Genomic DNA, 23,343 nt, shown 5'->3' on the forward strand with positions numbered 1-23,343 from the left:
CTAAATCCGACAAAAATTTTAGTAAAGATTAGTAAAATTTACATCACTTGTAGTCAAATTTACTTCGACTCTAGTAAACTTTACTTTGGACTTACTAAAACTTAGCTTGGAAATTGTAAACTCTACTTCGAACTTTGTAAAATTTGCTTTTAAATTAACATTTAGTTCGGAAATAGTAAAATTTACTCTTTAAATACTAAAATTTGTTTTATAAATAATAGAGAGAAGAAGAAAATAGTCAAAATAGTAAAAAATAGTAAAAAGAAAAGTAAGACTAATAAAAAAATAGTAAATAGAAAAATAGTAAAAAATAGTACAAAATAATAATCAAAAGTAAAGAAAAGTAAGATAATTAAAAAAAATAGTAAATAGAAAAAATATTCATAAAAAGTATAAAAAAGAGTAAAAAGAAAAGTGTGACTAATAAAAAAATAGTCAATAGAAGAAATAGTAAAAAATAGTACAAAAAATAGTGTAAAGAAAAGAAAAGTAAGATTAATAAAAAAATAGTAAATAGTCAAAATAGTCCAAAAAATAGTAAAAAGAAAAGTATGACTTATAAAAAAATAGTAAACAGAAGAAGTAGTAAAAAAAGTAAAAAAGAAAAGAAAAGTAAGACTAATAAAAAAAAATTAAATAGAAAAAATAGTAAAAAAAAGTTCAAAAAATAGTCAAAAGAAAAGTATGACTAATAAAAAATAGTAAACAGAAGAAATAGTAAAAAGAAAAATATGACTAATAAAAAAATAGTAAAGAGAAGAAATAGTAAAAATAGTAAAAAATAGTACAGAGAATAGTGTAAAGAAAAGAAAAGTAAGACTAACAAAAAAAATTCTAAATAGAAAAAATAGTGAAAATAGTACAAAAAAATAGTGTAAAGAAAAGAAAAGTAAGACTAATAAAAAAAAATTAAATGGAAAAAATAGTAAAAAAAAGTTCAAAAAATAGTCAAAAGAAAAGTATGACTAATAAAAAATAGTAAACAGAAGAAATAGTAAAAAGAAAAATATGACTAATAAAAAAATAGTAAAGAGAAGAAATAGTAAAAATAGTAAAAAATAGTACAGAGAATAGTGTAAAGAAAAGAAAAGTAAGACTAACAAAAAAAATTCTAAATAGAAAAAATAGTGAAAATAGTACAAAAAAATAGTGTAAAGAAAAGAAAAGTAAAACTAATAAAAAATAGTAAAAATACTAAAAATTGTGATTCCATAAAAAAGCGCTAAAATTCGAGAAAGTTTACGCCTGTACTATAAAAAAAGTCTACAGTAAAAGTTATATTATCAATTTTTTTCCGCGTGTGGGAATTTAAAATTAATAGACATAAATTACCATTCGTTTGAAGATATTGTTCAAGTGGTGCTTTCAAGACCGAAGCTGGAATTGCCATATTGAGTCGTGGGTAAAGTTCCGAGTTGCTTGATGAAATTGCGTTACACACGATCATCCCCAGCATCTCTCCACTCGGCCAGCAAACAATTGGACCACCACTAGTTCCACTTTGAACGCAACAGGTGGTCTGCAACATGCATGGCAAGGATCTTGACACATTTCCTTTGCTTATCGTTGGCAAACTCGATGAGAAAAATGGAAATCCGGCTGTCGCCACTACATCCCCTATATATGCACAACAATTACTCTTCAATTTTTTTTTCAACAACAACAACAACAACGACAACAGAATTAAACTAACAATCATTATCATCCTCCACACAATCAAAACTCTCTCAAAAATTTTCTCTCACTTTCAAACAAATCCGTAAAAAATAAAAAATATAAAAGAATTCCCTAAAGAATAATTTTGTTCGAAAAATTTTTAGTCGAATACTTTTTTGATTCCACTTTTCCAGGTAGAAAAGTTTGATCAACAATGAACGTCTGTGATCAACGATTTAATGAAAAAAAATATTTTTCACATCAAAAACAAAGTCTGAAACTACTGTTATTCCATATTTGCAAAATAGAAAATAAAACAAAGAAATCTGATTTCTTTCTCAATTCCAAACAAACGAAATAAGAAAAAACGAAAGAAAAAGAAACTAAAAATAAGCGATGACACGTTTAAAAATACGCTAATAGAACTGCTAATAGCAATTCAAAGCCAATAAAGTAAATCCAATTGTTCAGAATCGATAAGAAAAATTTTCAATTTCCGTAAAACGATAAACAGTTAATGAATATAAGAAACCGAGAAGAAACAGAGGGAGTAGTTTTCATTGACGAAGAAAACTTCTCCTCTCAATGGACATAAAATAAGATCATTGCAAAAGCTCTCCTGAGTCTTAATAATATTTCTAGTCAATGAATAGTACAAGGAAATCGAGTTTGTTTATTTTCTGGCCTCGTTACACACAGGCACACAATAAAAGGGAATCATAAATGTCGAGTGATCTCATCACAAGAGAGAAAGAAGGAGAGAGAGAGAGAGAGAGAGTGAGGAGAAATGATCTCTTTTTGGTTTGTGTGGTCATTTCATTTCATGAACCTCAACACTGACATCAGCAACAGCATCTTCCTTACCTCGAGATACAAAAGTGCCCTGAATATATATAGACCCCAGCGAGGGGTCCATTTCCTCTGGATTGACCCTCAGTACGGCGACGTCATATGGCTTATTATCGGGTGTCCTGTAAACCAATTCTGCCCTCGTGGGCGAGACATGCTCCTTCTTATTCTTCTTCTTCGTCGTCGTTGTCGTCGGCTTCTTTTTCTTGTTTTCATCCCTATTAAGCATAACCTTGATGTCGCTAACTGGCGCCTAGAAATAAGTCTGCCCTCTTAACCTCAATCGTTTTTTAATTCCCCCCATCGATTCATCTCCTTCGAATGAATTGAATAATAACTTGTTTCTTTGTCATGAAAAGTTGTTAAAAACTACTCTCATTTCTTTTGACGTAGCTTATTTCGTAAATTAGGCTCATGAATATATAGGTTCTAAATGTTGTTTTCATACAATTTTCACAAGACAAAATCTTCTTCAATTAGTCGAATGTAAATTCGGCTGAGAAAATGTAATGGAATTTTTTTTTATTCAATTGACTTTCAATTTTTAACTTATTAAGGGGATTTACTTTTGTTTTACTTAATTTATTTCAACTTCTGATTAACAGAATTTCTAATTTTTTAAATATTTATTAACAGAATTTCAAATCAATGAAATATTTAATTAACAGCATTTCTAATTAATACAACATTTAATTAAGAGAAATTAATTTCGTTCGTTGAAACTTAATTTTCTTGAATTTCTAAAGAATAGAATTTTAATTAAGAGATTTTTATTGTGTTCAATAAAATTTAAATTAACTTGAATTTTTACTTAACTAACTTTTTATTCAATGAAATTTGTAATTAACAAAATTTCCAAGAATATTTCAAATATTTTCAATTTTAAAATTAATGTATTGAAAATCATCGAATTGTTGCAAAAAATTTTATCAAAAAATTTGATATAATAATAGAATTCCTTCAAAGAATTTTATTATTTAAGAAAATAACTGAGTTCTCGCGAAGAATTTTTAAAATATTTTTAAAAATCCTAATTAAATTCTTTTGAAGAATTTCATTGAATTTTTTTAAACTAATGGAGTTTCTTTAATAGTTTTAATTGAAAATTTTGAAAACTGAATTTTATGAAAAAGAATTTTATTAAAATTATATTGAAAATAATAAATTCTTGAGAAGAATTTTACTATTTATAAAAATAATTGAATTGTTCCGAAGAATTTATTAAAATTTTAGAAAATAAATTAATTTTATGTTAATAATTGAAAATTTAAATTCTTTCGAGAAATTCTATTAAAACTGTTCTTGAAAAGAATTAAATTTCTGCAAAGGATTTTACTATTTATAAAAATAATTGAATTATTGCGAAGAATTATAAAAATAATTGAAATGTCCCGAACAATTCATTAAAATTTTAAGATATAATTAAATTGTTTAATTTTATAGAAATATTTGAAAATAATAAAATTTTTTCAAGAAATTCAATTGACGTTTTTTCGAAAATTGTTGAATTTCTTTAAAGAATTTTATTAAAATTAAGTATGTATATTCAAAATAATTGAATTCATCACAAGAATTTTATTATTTTTTGAAAATAATTGAATTCTTTCAATTTTTTTGACGAATATATTTAAAAATTGCATTGAAAGTAATTTAATTTTTATATAGAATTTTATGAAAATATTTTTAGAATAATTGAATTATTTTTAGAGAATTTTAAATTCTTGTTGAAATCAAATTTTATGAAAATTTTTGAAAATAATTAAATTCTTTCGTGCTATTTTATTTAAATTGGATTAAAAATTATTTAATTCCTGAAAAGAATTTTAGTATTTAAAAAAATAGTTGAATTGTTTCGAAGAATTTATTAAAATTTTAGGAAATTATTGAAATTTATAGAAATATTTAAAAATATTTGAATTCATCCGAGGAATTTAATTAAAACTATGTTTTGTCAAATTGAAATTATGCAGATTTTTGTTCTTTATTTCTAAACAAAATTAGAAAATTATTAAACAACTGTGATTAAGAAATAGAAAATTTACTTTTTTTGCATTATTTTTGTTTATGAATCACAATTTTTTTAACAAAATTATTATTTTGTTTTAGAAAAAGAAGAAAAATGTTTGCACAATTCCTTTTTGTAATCTTATTTTTTGAAAAGGATTTTCTACAGGAGTTAAGACATTCAAAACATTCAAATTCAAACCTTTTTTAAATCAAACAACTTATAAAAGTATTGTTATAAAACATGAAGATATTGATTACTCCGAGTCGAAGACTCGTAGTGATCGATTTCTTCATGTTTTCTAATAATTAAAAATCACCGAGAGATAAAATCATTATTTTATATTATAAGAATTTTGTTACTGAAACTTCATCAAAATTATTTTCATCATTTTAATTCAATTATTATTTTCTAGAATTTTAAATTATTTTTTATGAAAATAATTGAATTCCATAAAAAAAATTTATTATTTATGAAAATAATTAAATGTTTGCATACAATTTTATTAAAACTGTTTTCAAATAATTGAATTATTTTTGGGAAATTTTATTAAAATAGTGGATATTGAAAATCATTGAAATTAGAAAAATGCATTTTATTTTTAAAAATAATTGAAATTAGGACAAGAATTTCTTTGAACATTTATAAAAATAATTGAACTTTGGAGAAGAATTTTGTTATTTATAAAGAAAATTATAATAATAATTAAATAATTCTCTAAAGTTTTTAAATTTCTAAAAAAATTTGGCTAAAAGAAAATTGTACCCAACGCAAATTCTAATAAACAACTTTTAAAACTTATTCATTGACCTTTGCGAAATTAACACATTAAAAGGAATAAAAAATCCAGAAGAAGAAAAAAATCCAAAAGAAAGTAAAACCAAGAGAAAAAAAATCAAAAGTAACTAAAACCAAAAGAAAGAAAAACAGAGAAAGAACAATAAAAAATTTGTTGGAAAATTCATAAAGAAAATCGAAAAACTGAGGAAATCGACAAATTCCAAAATAGTAACAACTGTCAATAAACGAACCTCTCTCACGACATGAGAACACGTCAATATTGTACCAGATTTTTTCTCAATGAGAATTCCAGTACCCCATGATGAACCACATTGAACTGGTACCACACATCTGTCTAATAAATCTGTGAAAAAAATTTGCAAATTTTTTTTCCCCGCTTTTTTACTAATAATTTACACACAAAAAAAGGAAGACAAATAAAATTTACCAGCTAATTGACAATTATCACTTCTCAAGTTTACATCGTCAAGGCATCGTCGATTTTTTAATAATTGACAAAATTGCTGTTGAGGGACACCTCGGCTCAAGCACACTTTTAAATTTGCTATTAATGTGTAATCGACCCATTCGCCTCGACACCAACTTAACGGAGCTATCACCATTCCGCAAATTCGTCTCTGTTTTCTACATAACAATTATTTTTCATTTTTTTAATAAAACATATATGATAACAAGTTCGCTAAATTTTTATTCACTGTTCTTTAGTTTGGATCCTCAGGCAAAGAAATTTATTTTATTTTTTCAAGTCTGTTTATTCATCTAAATAGAAGCAAAAAAAAAAAAATAAATAAATAAAAATCAGAAAAAAATTGATTGCTTTTTAATTTCATTTATTCATTCAAATAAAAGCAAAAAATAAAATTTTAGAAAGAAATTATTAATTTTTAATTTTATTTATTCAAGCAAATACACACTAAAAAATTAAAATCACTCTCCAAATTTGAATTAGTAGAAATATTTACTAATTTGAATCAGTGACTCACATTTTTCTTTGGAATTAGTAAATTTTACAAATAAATGGTAATTTCTACTAATTTGTTAGTAAAATTTACTAATTTAAAAGCAAACCGTCAGTCACTAATTCAAATTAGTAAATATTTTTACTAATTCAAATTTAGAGATTTAGCTAATTATTATTAAATGAATTAAGTCAAGTTAAAAATAAAAGAATTAAATAAGAATAAAAAAATTATTATTAGTTAATTTCATTGTTAGATTATGTTAAGATAACTAATATTTTTTGCAACTAATTCAATTAGTCAAATTTAACTACATATTTTCCCAGCTATTTATCTACTAATAATTAGAAATTTTCAATACTAATAATTAGTTAGTTTTTATTAATTACAGAAGCAAAAAAGATTTTGCTAACAATAAGTTGATTTTAACTAATTCAGATTTAATATATTTAATTGTATCTTTTTTAATAGTTACAATTTTTTTAAATAAAGTTTAAGTAAAAAGTGACCAGAAATTAGTAAAAGAATTTAAATTAGTAAAAATTCTTTCTATTGTAAATTAGGCTCAATTTTCACTGATTTAAATTTAGAGAGTTTGTAGTTTTAGAAAAAAAATTGTAATAGTTAAAATATTTTTTTTTTTTTTTTGAAGGGGGTGAAAGGTTTTTCTTAAGAAATTCTTTTTACTATATTGTAGAAATCTAAAATAAAATTACTAATTTTGACTAAAAAAAATAACTTTTCACCATAATTTCCAATTTTGTAAAATTTAGAGAAAATATTTAGGGACCAAAAGACCAAAACTGTCAAGATTGAAAGTTATGTAAAAAAAGAAAGAAACAAAGGAAGATTTTCGAGAAAAAAAAGAGATTCTTTCACAATACAAAGATCTCACCTGTCGTCAATGACGTAAACTGGACCGCCTTCGCAACCTGGTACCGAATTAGCGTCAGACAATGCAACACAATTTTGATAGCCAACAATATTACTAATAACGCCACGTGCAATCGAATCGATAAAAACCGGATTACCAAATGGCGTTGACTCAATTTCTGCAATCGATCCTCTCACTGGATAAGCGAGATCCTGTTGTACAAAACGATTTAGAGCCTCTCTTGCCAATATTATTGAACAATCGTGGTAAAATTCACTCCCAAGATTTATCATCAAAAACACTGGCATCAATAATAATCCATCACGTCTATCCATTAGTTTATTAAATTTCCAAGAGGCAAAGAGACTGTCAAATGTTTCCTTCAAGAGTGGACATTTCCAAACAATCATTACACTACCTTTATTTTCCTCCATTTCTACTTCATCATTATCATTTTTTGATGTTTCCCATAAAATTCGAAATTTCATTTCTTTCTGTAATTTGTCAGGGATTTTAAAAAATTCCCCCGGTTTTAAATTTGTCAGTAAATTTTCAATTTCTGTATTCTTTTTCATTAGTGGATTAATTAATGATCCATGGGTAATTACCCAGTGTTTTGAGATCATTATACCAGAATATCCAAAAATTTCTTTTTTTTTCTCGTCATCAAAAGAGGAAACGTATGAGATTAAAACGTTCTTTGGTTGCTTCATTTTGTTTACCTAAAATTAAAAAATTAATTTTGTAATAAAATACAGGGCTTGTCTCTCTTTTTTTGTAAATAAAAATTAATATAAAGTAATTTTTACTATACTGTTATAGTAAAATTTAAACTGTTTATAAACTTGATATAATTTCTGTGGAAACTTTAAATATTGCCCCACGTGCAGAAACTAAATTTTACTTTCGAGAATAATAAAAATTTACCATTTCCAAGTGTAAATTTTTTCTTAGGTTAAAAGTAAATTCTACAATTTTTTTTTCCTCAAGACTAGTAAAATTTACTCTGCACTGAAAAAAAAGTTCTGGTTAGGGTATATTTAACACGATATTCTAGTTAAAACAACCAGAATTCTGGTTAACTTAACCATAGAAAAAATCTAGTTAGGGCATATTTAACACGAAATTCTAGTTAAAAACAGGTTTTCTGGTAATTCCAACCAGAACTTTTTTTTCAGTGTAGAAATAGTAAAAGTTACTAGAAAGCATAAATTCCAGTTTTGTTTTTAATATCTTAATATAGTAAAAATTACTTTACTTTACTTTAAATATTTACAGTGTAAATTTTCCCCCACGTGCAGAAACTAAATTTCACTAAATTTTACTTTCGAGAATAATAAAGTAAATTCTACAATTTTTAATAAAATTTACTCTAGAAATAGTAAAAGATACTAGAAAGCAGAAATTCTAGTTTTGTTTTTATTATCTTAATAGTAAAAATTACTTTACTCGTTTTATTCGTAAATTTTATTAAATTTCACTTTTGAGAATAATAAAATTTACTATTTCCAATGTCAATTTAATTTTCTAACACAGAAAAAAATCTATTTTATAGGGGAATGTAGTCAAGGTTGGCCTACTGTCTAGGTAGGCCACTCGCGTTTTTTTGTCAAGTTCACTAGCGCCACCTACGCGCATTTTTGTCGAAGCTTGTCTTAGTGAAACCTAACTTTTTGTTCAATTACATTTTCGGAAAATCGAAAATTGTGTTTTCTGTGACGTCGGTACAAAAAAAGCTCAAAAAAAGTTTTGTGCATAATGTGAAAAACCATTAATAAAAGATAAAAAACAAATTGAATCGTGAAAGCAAGTATGCAGAAAATTTGTGGGACTCATGGTTGAAAGGAAAACAAAGTAAAAAATCGAATCCCGAAACGTATTTCTTTATGGTTACAACAATTCGGTAATGCTACTTACTGTCAAGGTCGGCCACTATGTGTTTAAAATGCGCAAAGTTGAGGACGAGCTACTTCATTTGCAAAAACTGCAATTCTGTATAACTCATAATATAATTGATCATCTTATTAATATTTTTATTTAATTTTATTAATATTTTAGTGCAAAACTTTTTTTTATTTATATTTATTTTTTTATATTGTTTATTGTTATTATTTTGTTATTTCATTAAGTTACAAACTGTAAACAATAAAGAATCAATTTTCCGTAACTCCAAACATGTTATTTTATTTTTTAAAGATTAATGCCCTTTGAATTTTAAACATGGCCGACCTTGACTGTAATGGCCAACCTGGACTACAAAATTTTTTTTTTTTAAATCTTTATAACTTTTTCATTTTTAAACCTGTCAATTTACTTTGTACAGAAAAAATGTTCCTATTAAACAGGACTTTCCAACCATATACTTCAATTGTCCAAATTCATTTTTAAAAAAAAGTTATAAACAAAAGTCAAAAAGGTGGCCGACCTAGACTATGTTCCCCTACTTTAGTCGCATATTTTGTTTTTTTTAAATTAAAAATAAGAAAAAAGAAGCGGAAAAATTTTTTCACACCTGATTCTTTTTACGAATTTTCTACTGCTAAAATACAAAAATTTACTATACAAAAAGTAAAACTTCAGCTAAAAAACAGAAATTCTGAATTTTATTTTATTTTTTTAAATAATAACACTTATTTCATTTTCCATTATTACTTTATTTTCTGAATCACAAAAGAAGCAAATTTCTTATATTTTCTTTCTTTAAAATAAAAATAAATTAAACACTGGAAAAAAATTAGTAATTTTTAATTTACTTTCGTAGTAAAATTTAAAACTATTTAAAATTTCTATTTGGCGATTTTTACTATTTCCGGTGTAAATTTTCCAGCAGGTAAAAAGTAAATTTGACTAATTTTTTACTTCGGAAAATAGTAAAAGTCGCTAAAAAAGAAATTCCATTTTTGATTTTATTTTGTAAAATAATGAAGTTTAATTTATTTTTTTTCATAAATATTTCATTGTCTGAACCAAAAAATCTCATTTTCCATACTTTTTTAACTTTATTTTCTTTTTCCAAAATTAAAGACACACAACACGAAAAAAAATATGCATCAATTTTTATTTTACGTACTAAAATTTAAAATGTCTGAAAATTCCATTTGGCAATTTTTACTATTTCCTGTGTAAATTTTCCCACACTTGGAAATTCAAATTTTACCAATTTTTTTACTGCAGGAATAGTCAAATTTACTCCAAAAATAGTCAAAATTGCTAGAAACAAAAATTATTTCAGTTTTTATTGTATTTTATAAATTTAGTAAAAGTTACTTTTTCAGTTTTACTGTAAATATTTGAATTTTCCAAAACAAAGAAAGAAGAAAATTTTTTGCGCCTTAATTTCATTTTATTCGCTTAAAATTAAAAATTTACTTTATAATCACAGAAAAAAAATTAAATTACCTACTTGATTTTCTTAGTAAAATTAAATTTTTTTTGAATTTTTGCTTCACTGATAAAAAACTGATTAAATAAAATAATTAAAAAATTAATTAAAACTTTAATTAATTAATTAACTAATTCAAAAACAACTGATTCTCAGCCACAGTTTTTCTAAGGATATCAAATTGAAACAAAAAACGTGTCAAAATAGTTGCGAAGCAACGTTTTGATACGTTTCTTGTCTCAATTTGATATCCTTAGAAAAACTGTAATGATTCAAAGTGTAAATTATAATATTTTTTTTTCCACGAATATTTAATTCACCGAAACAAAAAAGAAGTTTTTTCCACCCCGTGATAAATTTATTAATTCTCTACCTAAAAATTAAATCCTAAAAATAAAATTAAAATTTCATTCTCTGAATAATTTTTTGCAAAAAATAAAGTAGTAAAGAATTTTTTTTTCTCTCTCATTTTTTTCTTTTACTAAAAAGCGTGAGTAGTTTATATAGATTGATCGAGAATGTTTAGTTCTCTGGAAAAGGTCGATTCGATCGTCAATAATACAACTTGTGGTACACGAGAAAATCATACTCGATGAGAGATGAAGGGGGACGGGTACCGAGGCGTGTCTGCTGTTGGACTAGTTTTTGCTCAATGCACCGGTAGACCGCTTGGCACCTCAACTATATTCCTTATATATTTACACAACATTCAAGACTTGGGTTGGGGTTTTTTTTATGTCGATGTGAATAATAATAATAGGTTCAAATACTCTTATACACGTAACCATAACACGTAATCTATAATTTTACACTTTGCGTATAATGAATCGTTCTCATTTTTTTCTCGGAATTTTGCTCGAAACAAAAAAAAATTATTTTCCCGTTTATTATATTTTGTACCCTTTTTATTTACTAATAGTTTTTAATCCTATTACCAGTTTTTTTTTCTAATTTATTAAACAAATTTTTCCTAATTTTTCAATTTTTCGTCAAAATATTTCGAACAGTTAGATTGAAATAATCTACTTTTAATTTTTTACTTACTTATTTAGTTAATTATTAATTTTTACATTTTACTATATAAAAATCAATAAGTTTTAAATAAAAATTATTTTCAAATAATTACCCAAAAAAAAGGACAGAGAAGATTTTACTAACAGTTAATTTAGACTAATTTTGCTTTCAATTTTTCTACTGGTAAACTTTTGGAAACATTTTTTATTTCTTGGAGAAAAATAACATTATAGTCAATTAGAGGAAAAGAAAATTAAAAGAGGGATTAAAAAAGAGTTTTCGTTATTTACAGAGAATCTCTAAATCGTACGATGCAGAACCTTGGAGGAACAAGTGATACAACTGAGGAACAAGTAGTAAACTACTGTTTTGGTCAGCCACACAATATTTCTCCATTTTTCGCGATAATAGTACAATTTCGGTTATTATTTACACATTTATTCGTTAAGTTTTCAAAAAATTTATTGAAAATATATTAACACTAGTAAAAATTGTATACACAAATTATATATACATAACAAAATTTTAATTAAATTTTATTTAATTAACTTTTTTTATTTAATTAATTTAATTTTTTAATTTTATTTAATTTTAAACTTAATTTTTAACTTTTGAGACAAATACTAATCGACAACAAAAGCAATGTATATTTATTTATTTATTTGCAATCCTAAAAAAACAAATAACTAAATATAACATTTTTAACTTCACCAAGAATTATTAAAAAATAAGTAATTATCAATTTATCAAATTTTAATTCCTGAAATAATAAAAATTTAAAAAAAATGAGATTTTCCTCAATACTCTTTCATAAAAATAAAAGAAAGTAGAAGAATAAATACAAAAGTTTAAATTTCACCAACAATTAGTAAAAAAAATAATTATTAATTTAGGAAAATTTACATATTCGCAAAAAAGTAAAATTTAATTCCAGAAATGGTAAAAGTTGCAAAAAACAATTATCAGAAATTGCAGAAAATCAACATTTTAGCAAATAATAATTTTTGCAAGAAATTTACAAAATACGTTTTAATAAAAAAAAGACGAAAAAATAAAAGTTTAAATTTCACCAACAATTATAGTAAAAGAAATAAATAATTATCAAGTTTACAAAATTTACAAATTCCCTAAAGGTAAAATTTACATTCCGGAGATAGTAAAAATTGCAAGAAAAAATTATCACAAATTGCAGAGAGTTTAGATTTTACTAAAGACTTTTCACTAAAGTTTCTACTGAATCTTTTACTAAATTTTTTACTGATTTTTTTACTAAATATTTTGTACTCAATTAATTAATTAATTAATTACTTTACAAAAAAGTAAAAATTTAGAAAAATGAAGAGTTCACTACACTGACAAAAAATTTATTTGATTCAAATATTCAATTACTTGTCTGTTATCGAAAAAATATTTACTTAAATAGAATAATTTTTTATTAAAGTCAATTAAATTGTATTTGAACAAATAATATCAATACTAACTTCTTACTGCCTTTTTTAAAATAAATAAATTAGCAATTTTAAAAATAATAGAATTAAAAAATTTTTCTAATTTAAATTTTTGTTGAAAACACTAAAAAAAATTCAATTTTGCAGAAATTACAAATAATTGCAGAAATTTAATTATTTTCAGAATAAAAATAAAATTCTTCTTATAAAATTCAACTATGTAACAAAATTTGAAAAAAATTCTTGTAAAAATCCAAAATTATCTTTATAAATAACAAAATTCTTCTCCAAAATTCAATTATTTTCATAAATGTCAAAAAAATTCTTGTCCTAATTTCAAATATTTTCAAAAATAAAATGCATTTTTCTAATTTCAATGATTTTCAATATCTATTATTTTAATAAAATTTCCGAAAATGAATTCAATTATTTAAAAAAAAAAATTAAGAAAATTATATGCAAACATTTAATTATTTTCATAAATAATAAAAATTTCACAGTAGGAATTCAATTATTTTCATAAATAATAAATTTTTTTTATGGAATTCAATTATTTTCATAAAAAATAATTTAAAATTCTAGAAAATAATAATTGAATTAAAATGATGAAAATAATTTTGATAAAGTTACAGAAACAATATTCTTATAATATAAAATAATGATTTTATCTCTGGGTCATCTCTAATTATTAGAAAACATGAAGATATCGATCACTCCGAGTCTTCGACTCGGAGCAATCGATATCTTCATGTTTTATAACAATACTTTTAAAAGTTGTTTAATTTCCAAAAAGTTTAAATTTAAAATTTTTTAATGTCTTAATTCCTGTGGAAAATCCGTTTCCAAAAATAAGATTAAAAATAGAAATTGTGCAAATATTTTTCTTCTTTTTCTAAAACAAAATAATAATTTTAATAAAAAAATTGTGATTCATTAACAAAAATAATGGAAAATAAATAAATTTTCTATTTCTTAATCACAGTTGTTTAACAATTTCCTAATTTTGCTTAGAAGTAAAGAACAAAAATTTGCATAGTTTCAATTTGACAAAAAAATAATATTTAACAAAATTTTAGTCTTTCAACGAAAAGAATTGAAAAAAATTCTGATGATTTCTATTTGTCATTACAATTTTGAATTAATTATAAAATAAAAATAACTATAACATAATTCTCTCAATTTGATATCCTTAGAAAAAGAAAAACAGTGTTAAATAAAAATTATTTAACTAAAGTAAATATTTATTTGATAATAGAAAAGTACTCAATTGTTTGAGTCAAACAAATTTTTTCCCACTCTAAGTGAAATAAAAAGTAAAGTAAAAGGTGCCTTTCATTTTTTCCATAATTCCCTTTTTCTCTGTGATTCATCGAATGTCAATTCGAAATTTATCTCGAAAAAAAAGAAAATTTTAATGTGTGTCATTAATCTCTAATACCTATCTATCGCCACTTACTATGTATAAATGATTAGCTGATAATAATAATTTGAGAGTAATATATATTATAAAAAAAGCGTTAAATACATTTTCTCACAATGAATTATAAACTACATTTTTTAAGGATGATGTCATATGAGAAAGATTTATCATTTCCTAAAAGCTAAACGGTATATATATGTATATAAAATATATTTATAGTTCATCTATTATAATATCTTTTTTCTCCATAAGTATACTATATAGCCCACTCACCAGAAACAGTTCCATATATGAGCACACGTGAGAAATATTCACGATCAACTGCGATAGACAATCTCCTACACAACTATATACAAAATGATATATCTTATTTCTTGATAGGTCACTTTTCTACAGAATATTATACATCAATGTGATTTGCAGGTGCAAAATGTGAGGACAGAATTATTTTATCTATTCCGAGAAATCAATCGTACGAGTCTGAATCTTAACGAATAGCGAACGAGAATAGATATAAAATCTATAGTAAAAAAAGGCTCAAACCACAAACTATTTTATGGTCAATTCCAATCAGTTTCATTTTTACGAAAATTTTTAATTTAAATATTTTTTTTTAACTAAACGCGCTTATAACGAATTGGGACTAAATTAATATTAAATTAAATATTAAACTCCACTACTGTAACCCAAAAATACTATTAAAAATTCTATATTTTCTTATTTTTGACAAAAAACTTTCGATACTAAATAACTTCACCAATATTGTGCGGAAAAATAAAAATATTTAAATCGATAATTATTATAGAAATTCATAATAAAAATTATGAATAAACTAGCCAAACTATCCGCGCGCAAGCGCGCGGGAATGTTGTATGGGGCTGCTTCTTTTAAACAATTTAAAAAATTTTAAAGAAATAATTATTATAACCTAACAAAGAGATTTAACTAACTAAAAATCAAATAATTTCACTCAAGGGTCTCAATTTAAATAGAATTTACATTACTAGACTTAAACTATGCCTAGAACAATTACAATTAGTATCTGGGTCATCTTTTGCATTGCTTATTTTATAAAGCCATTTTAAATTAAATACTTTTTAAAGAAATAATAATTATTACACACTGAAAAAAGTTTTACTTGAAATAGCGATAAGTTTCTCTAGAATAACGAAAGTATTAATTGAAGCACTAAATAATTTCGCTACTAAAGTGAAACCTGTAGTTCATCCAGCTAAATATTTTTGCCGTGCATAACGAAAAAAGAATTAAATTAACATCAGATTTTCTAAATTAAAAAAAAACGAATTCAAATAGAAATTAATCATTTTACAACTTAACCAAATTCACCCCAGAAATCACTGAATTCGATAATTTAGAAGAAAGTCAGACAAAAGCAGGGTTCCTACAGAATCTGGAAATCAGGGAAATCATGGAAAAGGCCTGGAATTTTTAAAAGTTTCTAAATTTTTTCAGTTTTCCATATTTTCTCTTGAATAAAAATTCAAATAATAATAAAGCTAAATAGCATAAAAGAAAAGAAAAAATAAAGAATTTTAAGAAATTCGATTTTTCGGATTTATGATAATTTTTGATAATTTTAGATTTTTTACCAAAGAGTCGAGACAATTTAATAAGTAAAGTATTTTCCAAAAGCACAAAAATAATAAAGCTAAATCCCATTAAAGAGAAGAAAAAATGTTAAATTTTAAGGAATTTGGATTTTTGAATTTTTGATAATTTTCAATAATTTTAAATTTTTTACCAAAGAGTCGAGACTATTAAATAAGTAAAGTATTTTTCAAAAGCACAAAAATAATGAAGCTAAATCCCATAAAAGAGAGGAAAAAATGTTGAATTTTAAGAAAAACGGATTTTTGAAATTTTTCGAATTTTTGATAATTTTAGATTTTTTACCAAAGAGTCGAGACAATTTAATAAGTAAAGTATTTTCCAAAAGCACAAAAATAATAAAGCTAAATCCCATAAAAGAGAAGAAAAAATGTTGTATTTTAAGAAAATCGGATTTTTGAATTTTTTCGAATTTTTGATAATTTTAGATTTTTTACCGGAGAGTCGAGACAATTTAATAAGTAAAGTATTTTTCAAAAGCACAAAAATAATGAAGCTAAATCCCATAAAAGAGAAGAAAAAATGTTGAATTTTTAGAAAATCGGATTTTTGAATTTTTTCGAATTTTTGATAATTTTAGATTTTTTACCAAAGAGTCAAGACAATTTAATAAGTAAAGTATTTTCCAAAAGCACAAAAATTATAAAGCTAAATCCTATAAAAAAGAGGAAAAAATGTTGAATTTTAAGAAAAACGTATTTTTGAAATTTTTCGAATTTATGATAATTTTAGATTTTTTACCAAAGAGTCAAGACAATTTAATAAGTAAAGTATTTTCCAAAAGCACAAAAATTATAAAGCTAAATCCTATAAAAAAGAGGAAAAAATGTTGAATTTTAAGAAAAACGTATTTTTGAAATTTTTCGAATTTTTGATAATTTTAGATTTTTTACCAAAGAGTCAAGACAATTTAATAAGTAAAGTATTTTCCAAAAGCACAAAAATAATAAAGCTAAATCCCATAAAAAAGAATAAAAAATGTTGTATTTTAAGAAAATCGGATTTTTGAATTTTTTCGAATTTTTGATAATTTTAGATTTTTTACCAGAGAGTCGAGACAATTTAATAAGTAAAGTATTTTTCAAAAGCACAAAAATTATGAAGCTAAATCCTATAAAAGAGAGGAAAAAATGTTGAATTTTAAAAAATTCGGATTTTTCATAATTTTCGATAATTTTAGATTTTTTACCAAAGAATCGAGACAATTTAATAAGTAAAGTATTTTCCAAAAGCACAAAAATAATGAAGCTAAATCCCATAAAAGAGAAGAAAAAATATTTAATTTTAAGAAAAACGGATTTTTGAAATTTTTCGAATTTTTGATAATTTTAGATTTTTTACCAAAGAGTCGAGACAATTTAATAAGCAAAGTATTTTCCAAAAGCACAAAAATAATAAAGCTAAATCCCATAAAAAAGAATAAAAAATGTTGTATTTTAAGAAAATCGGATTTTTGAATTTTTTCGAATTTTTGATAATTTTAGATTTTTTACCAGAGAGTCGAGACAATTTAATAAGTAAAGTATTTTTCAAAAGCACAAAAATAATGAAGCTAAATCCCATAAAAGAGAAGAAAAAATGTTGAATTTTTAGAAAATCGGATTTTTGAATTTTTTCGAATTTTTGATAATTTTTGATAATTTTTGATTTTTTACCAAAGAGTCGAGACAATTTAATAAGTAAAGTATTTTCCAAAAGCACAAAAATAATGAAGCTAAATCCCATTAAAGAGAAGAAAAAATGTTAAACTTTAAGAAAATCGGATTTTTGAATTTTTTCGAATTTTTGATAATTTTAGAATTTTTACCAAAGAGTCGAGACAATTTAATAAGTAAAGTATTTTCCAAAAGCACAAAAATAATAAAGCTAAATCCCATAAAAGAGAAGAAAAAATGTTGAATTTTAAGAAAATCGGATTTTTGAATTTTTTCGAATTTTTGATAATTTTAGAATTTTTACCAAAGATTCGAGAGTATTAAATAAGTAAAGTATTTTCCAAAAGCACAAAAATAATGAAGCTTAATCCCATAAAAGAGAAGAAAAAATATTGAATTTTTAGAAAATCGGATTTTTGAATTTTTTCGAATTTTCGATAATTTTAGATTTTTTACCAAAGAGTCGAGACTATTAAATAAGTAAAGTATTTTTCAAAAGCACAAAAATAATGAAGCTAAATCCCATAAAAGAGAGGAAAAAATGTTGAATTTTAAGAAAATCGGATTTTTGAATTTTTTCAAATTTTTGATAATTTTAGATTTTTTACCAAAGAGTCGAGACAATTTAATAAGTTAAGTATTTTCCACATTTAAAAGTTTGACATTAAAAAATAAAAAATGCCAATACTTAACCCACAAAATTTAATTTTCAAAACAAACAAATGAATGCAGATAATTTGCTAACGGAAAGTAACTTACGATTATTATAATGTATTAAAAATAATTTTAAAACTTACATAGAAATCAACTTCACCAAAAAATATTTTTTGCTGTTTGACTCACCTGAAACAGAAAACGAATAATATTTATTCAGAATGGAATTAAAACAATAGTTATTATTTATAAACAAATTATAAGAAATAAAATATTAATATATAATAAATGACTAAATTATAATAAATAAATTAAAATAAATAAATTATATAAAATAAACTGTAGAATATAACCTGTAATAAATAAAGTAAAGTAAATAAATATAAATTGTCGTAACTAAGTTATAATAAATAAATTATAGAAAAAATAATTTTAAATAAATAAACTGCAGTAAATAAATTGGAATTAAAATATAATAAATAATCTAATAATCTAAAATAAATAAATAATAAATTGTTGTAACTAAATTATAATAAATAAATTATAGAAAATAAATTGCGGTAAATAAATTGCAATAAATAAAATATAAGAAATAAATTAAACTAAATAATAAATTCTAGTAAATAAATTAAAGTAAATGAATTATAACAAAAAACATTATAAACAAACCATACTAAGTAAACTATAATAAATAGATTTGTAGAGTAAATTATAATTAATAAACTATAATAAATAAATTGTAGAAAATAAATCAGTAAATAAATTATTATAAACAAATTATAATGAACAAATTGCAGAAAAAAAATTAAAATAAATAAGTAGTATAATAATTAAATTATTGCATTCTTAAAATTTAACCATAATTATTTAATCATTATTAAATTTAGTAAATAAATTGCCTTAAATTATAATTATATTACGCAATTTTTTAATTTAACAAAATATTTTTATAAATAATACACACGATAACAAATAATCTAATTATTGTAAATTTTCGTTTAAGAAACTTTTTTGACAGTTCTGCAGAACTAAAAGAAAATGAAGAGAAATGGGCACAATAATGACAGGAGATGTCATTTCATTAAAATAAATTTCAATAATTCAGAGTGAAGGAGAGAGAAAGAGAGACTTAAGATTATATATTGTAATAATATTTCAATGAATCATAAATCAGAAATATAAAGAGTGAATTCATCCAAGTAATATATATTGCATTCTAATGAACAAGATGAACAACTTGTAATGATGCTGAATTAATAAACTCGCAGTCCGGTTATGCTACTCTATATATATTCTAAAATCTAAATAATTCTAATTCTCAATTTATTTATGTTCTTTATATAATGTCGTATTTCAATGACAAGGATAAATTAATAATAATAATTATTAGTATTTAATTAATTTTATAGAAAATTAATGTTTTATAAAATTTTCAATAAAATTAATAAAACAACAATTTATTATACAACGGTTCACTTAATTATAACAATAATAATAATTATTATTATTAGCATTATTTATTTATTTATTTATTTATTTCGATTCATAACGAGACATGATTATATTTATTTTCAATGATATTACAATTATTGTTTTACATCTTTGTTAGCCATAAAGAAAAATTATAATAATAGCAAAAATAAATTCTAATAATAAGAAGAATATTAATAATAAAAAGAATAACAATAATAAATAATAATTAATTACCATTAATAATTAAGTAGTTTATTGTGCTCAGATTTGAACCACCCAGTGGACCTCTTCAGATTGTTATTCTTGGAAGACATTTTATTGAGGTTAAGTCAATAAAGAAAAGAAAAATTGTTAGCAAAATTTAAAGCCCAATAAACCATGAAAAGAGGGGGGCCACGTGTCCAACATAGCAAAAGCAACCTCAAAAAATATTTTTTTTCTTAGATTAATCTTTATAAAAATTAATATAAGAAAAGCGAAGAATTTAGAGGCCACATGTCGAACCTATTGACACCAAGGGCTTTTCTTTTCTCTTAGACTAATTTTTATAAATTATTTTATAATAATAAATTCAAAATTTTTATATTTTTATCAAGATTAATCTAAGAAAAGAAAAAAGCCCTTGGACTCAACAGGTTGGACACCGCCCCCCCCTTTTTTTTCTATTTTTTACAGAATTTAAAATTTTGTAAAAATTCTTTTCTATGTATTGACTTAACCTCAAAATAAAAAAAATGTCTTCCAACAATAACATTAATTACTCTCAAGAGGACATAACATACATATTTATTATCTATAACAAATATAAAAATAAATAACTCGATTTTAATAATAATTTTTTTTTGAAAACATTTCTTCGGGGATAAAATCGTGAATCACAATCAATTCTCAGAAGAGTTTTCGGGAAGCACAGGACAAACTCCCTCTTTGATTTTTTTTAAATATGCAGGTGCATGAGTCACCTCTGTTATATACCACAGGTAACAGATGTTTTCAGATAAAAATATATCTAAAAACATTCCATCTAGTAAAGCAAACAAGGACAAGTTTTCTGTTACATAAATTCTTAGCAATCAAAGTACTATAATTATATTTTACTAACACAGTCAAAAGAAACTATCAGAAACTATCAAATATATTATAAAATTTTCCACACAGATAAATTTTCTCATTTGCGCTATTCAATTGTTTCTATAATTCATTTCATCTCATTGGATTCTCTGGAAAATTTAGGGATTACTCTCCATCTTTTTTTACTAATAAAGATAAATTTAATAAATTTACTTCCCAAATTTTTTTCATTGCACAATTTTTAGTTACACTAAGAAAATTTTTTTTTAATTTAAAAGTAAGTACCAATACTGCAAAAAAAAATTATCTTAAAAGTGACTACAAAATTACTTTTAAGATTACTTAATTTTTGCAGTGCATTAAAAAAATATGTTTGAATAAAATCGGAAGTAAAGAGTAAATTTTTTCAAGTTAAAAATCTATTAAAAACACTTTACTTAAAAGTATAAATTAAATTTTTTCATAACTATAAAACATGAAGATATCAATCACTCCGAGTCGAAGACTCGGAGTGATTACTTCATGTTTTATAATAAATTAATAATTAAAGATGGTGAACTAATAATATAATTATTTTATATTATAAGAATATTGTACTTCTTCAAAATTATTTTCATCATTTCAATTCAATTATTATTTTTAAGAATTTTTCACTAAAAATTTTCTTTAAATCAATTAATTTTGGAAAAAGTTTTTCGACAATTTTCAAAATCAATTTATTTACAATATTCAAGTTACAAATTTCAATTATTCGTAAATTCTTCAATTAAATTATATATTAGAAAATAAAAACTTCAAATAATATAAAAAAATTCAATTACTTTTTCAAAAAAATTAATTTTAAAATTCAATTATTTATAAAAATCCACGCTATATTGCTTTTAATATACAATTATTAATTAAAATTTCAACTGAAATTCATTTTTAAATCAATTTTTATTAGAAAATTCTACTAGAATAATTCAATTATTTAAATACAAAAATAAATAATTGAATGTTTCTTAAAATTCAATTCCCATAAAGAATCGTTATCAACAAATTTTCAAATAAATGAATTCTATCAACGAATTTTAATGAAATTTTTAAGAATAATTACATTTTACGAAATTCCAATTATTCGTAAATTCTTGAATTAAATATATATTAGAAAATAAAAACTTTAAATAATATAAAAAAATTCAATATCTTTTTTAAAAAAATTAATTTCAAAATTCATTTATTTATAAAAATTCACGCTATATTGCTTTAAATGTTCAATTATTATTATCTAAAATTTCAACCGAAAATTCATTTTTAAATCAATTTTTATTAGAAAATTCTACTAGAATTCAATTATTTAAAGACAAAAATAAATAATTTGTTGAACAATTTAATGTTTTTTAAAATTCAATTCTCACAAAGAATGTTATCAACATATTTTTAAATAATTGAATTCGTTCGACGATTTTTAATAAAATTTTTAAGAATAATTGAATTTCTACAATAATTTGTAAGTTCTCCAAAAATACATTTTTTTAGTTACAATTAAATTTTTTTTAAATCCATTATTTTTAATAATTTTTGAAAAAATTTTTTGCGAATTTTCAAATTCATTTGTTTTTCACTGAAATTCATTTTTAAATCAATTTTCATAAGAAAATGCTACTAGAATTCAATTATTTCAATACAAAAAAATAATTTATTGAATATTTCTTAAAATTTGTATTCTCATAAAGAATTTTATCAACAAATTTTTAAATAATTGAATTCGTTTGACTAATTTAAAAAATTTTTTTAATAATAATTACATTTATCGAGGAATTTGACTAACATTTTTTTAAAAATAATTGAAATTCTGCGATGAATTTTATTATTTATAAAAATAATTGAGAATTTTTGTGACCTTTTTATTATTTTATGAAAATAATTAAATGTTTGCGTAGAATTTTATATTAAAATTTATTTAAAAAATTGAATTCTTTTGGAAAATTTTATTAAAATAATAGATATATTGAAAATCATTATTAAATTGTGGAAAATTTTTGAAAATAATTGAAATTTTCCCCGAAAATTTTATTATTTATAAAGATAATTGAAATTTTGTCGAGAATTGAACAAAAATTTGAATATAATTAAATTTCTGCGAAGGATTTTATTACTCTTGAAAAAAATTGAATTTCTGTAATAATTTGTAACTTCTCCAAAATTCAATTTTTTTTTAGTTATAATTACAATTTTTTTTAAATCCATTATTTTTAATAATTTTTGAAAAAGTTTTTTGAAAGTTTACAAATTCATTTGTTTTTAACTAAAATTCATTTTTAAATCAATTTTCTTAAGAAAATACTACTAGAATTCAATTATTTAAATACAAAAAAATAATTTATTAAATATTTCTTACAATTTGTATTCTCATAAAGAATTTTATCAACAAATTTTTAAATAATTGAATTCGTTTGACTAATTTAAAAAAA

At 22.5% G+C, this 23,343-nt stretch overlaps 1 protein-coding gene across 4 annotated transcripts in view; it reads right to left on the bottom strand.

The window, feature by feature from the left end:
• The window catches only part of LOC122499922 (peroxisomal leader peptide-processing protease-like), a 106,529-nt gene that overhangs the window by 2,367 nt on the left and 80,819 nt on the right, over positions 1-23,343 (bottom strand). For 2 of the 4 annotated variants that reach the window (XM_043608510.1, XM_043608512.1), the window contains exons 2-7: positions 18,490-18,535; positions 7,166-7,866; positions 5,739-5,935; positions 5,542-5,654; positions 2,521-2,758; positions 1,333-1,617 (exon numbers count right to left, since the gene is read on the bottom strand). In XM_043608510.1, the coding sequence (XP_043464445.1) occupies positions 1,333-1,617; positions 2,521-2,758; positions 5,542-5,654; positions 5,739-5,935; positions 7,166-7,857 (1,525 nt within the window). In that variant the 5' untranslated portion in view covers positions 7,858-7,866; positions 18,490-18,535. Of the gene's footprint in view, positions 1-1,332; positions 1,618-2,520; positions 2,759-5,541; positions 5,655-5,738; positions 5,936-7,165; positions 7,867-14,681; positions 14,797-18,489; positions 18,536-23,343 lie in introns of those variants that run through there. The other 2 variants (XM_043608509.1, XM_043608511.1) reach the window with 2 other exon arrangements.

The sequence above is a fragment of the Leptopilina heterotoma genome, unplaced genomic scaffold (assembly GCF_015476425.1).
Source record: "Leptopilina heterotoma isolate Lh14 unplaced genomic scaffold, ASM1547642v1 Lhet_18, whole genome shotgun sequence".
NCBI classification, from domain to species: domain Eukaryota; kingdom Metazoa; phylum Arthropoda; class Insecta; order Hymenoptera; family Figitidae; genus Leptopilina; species Leptopilina heterotoma.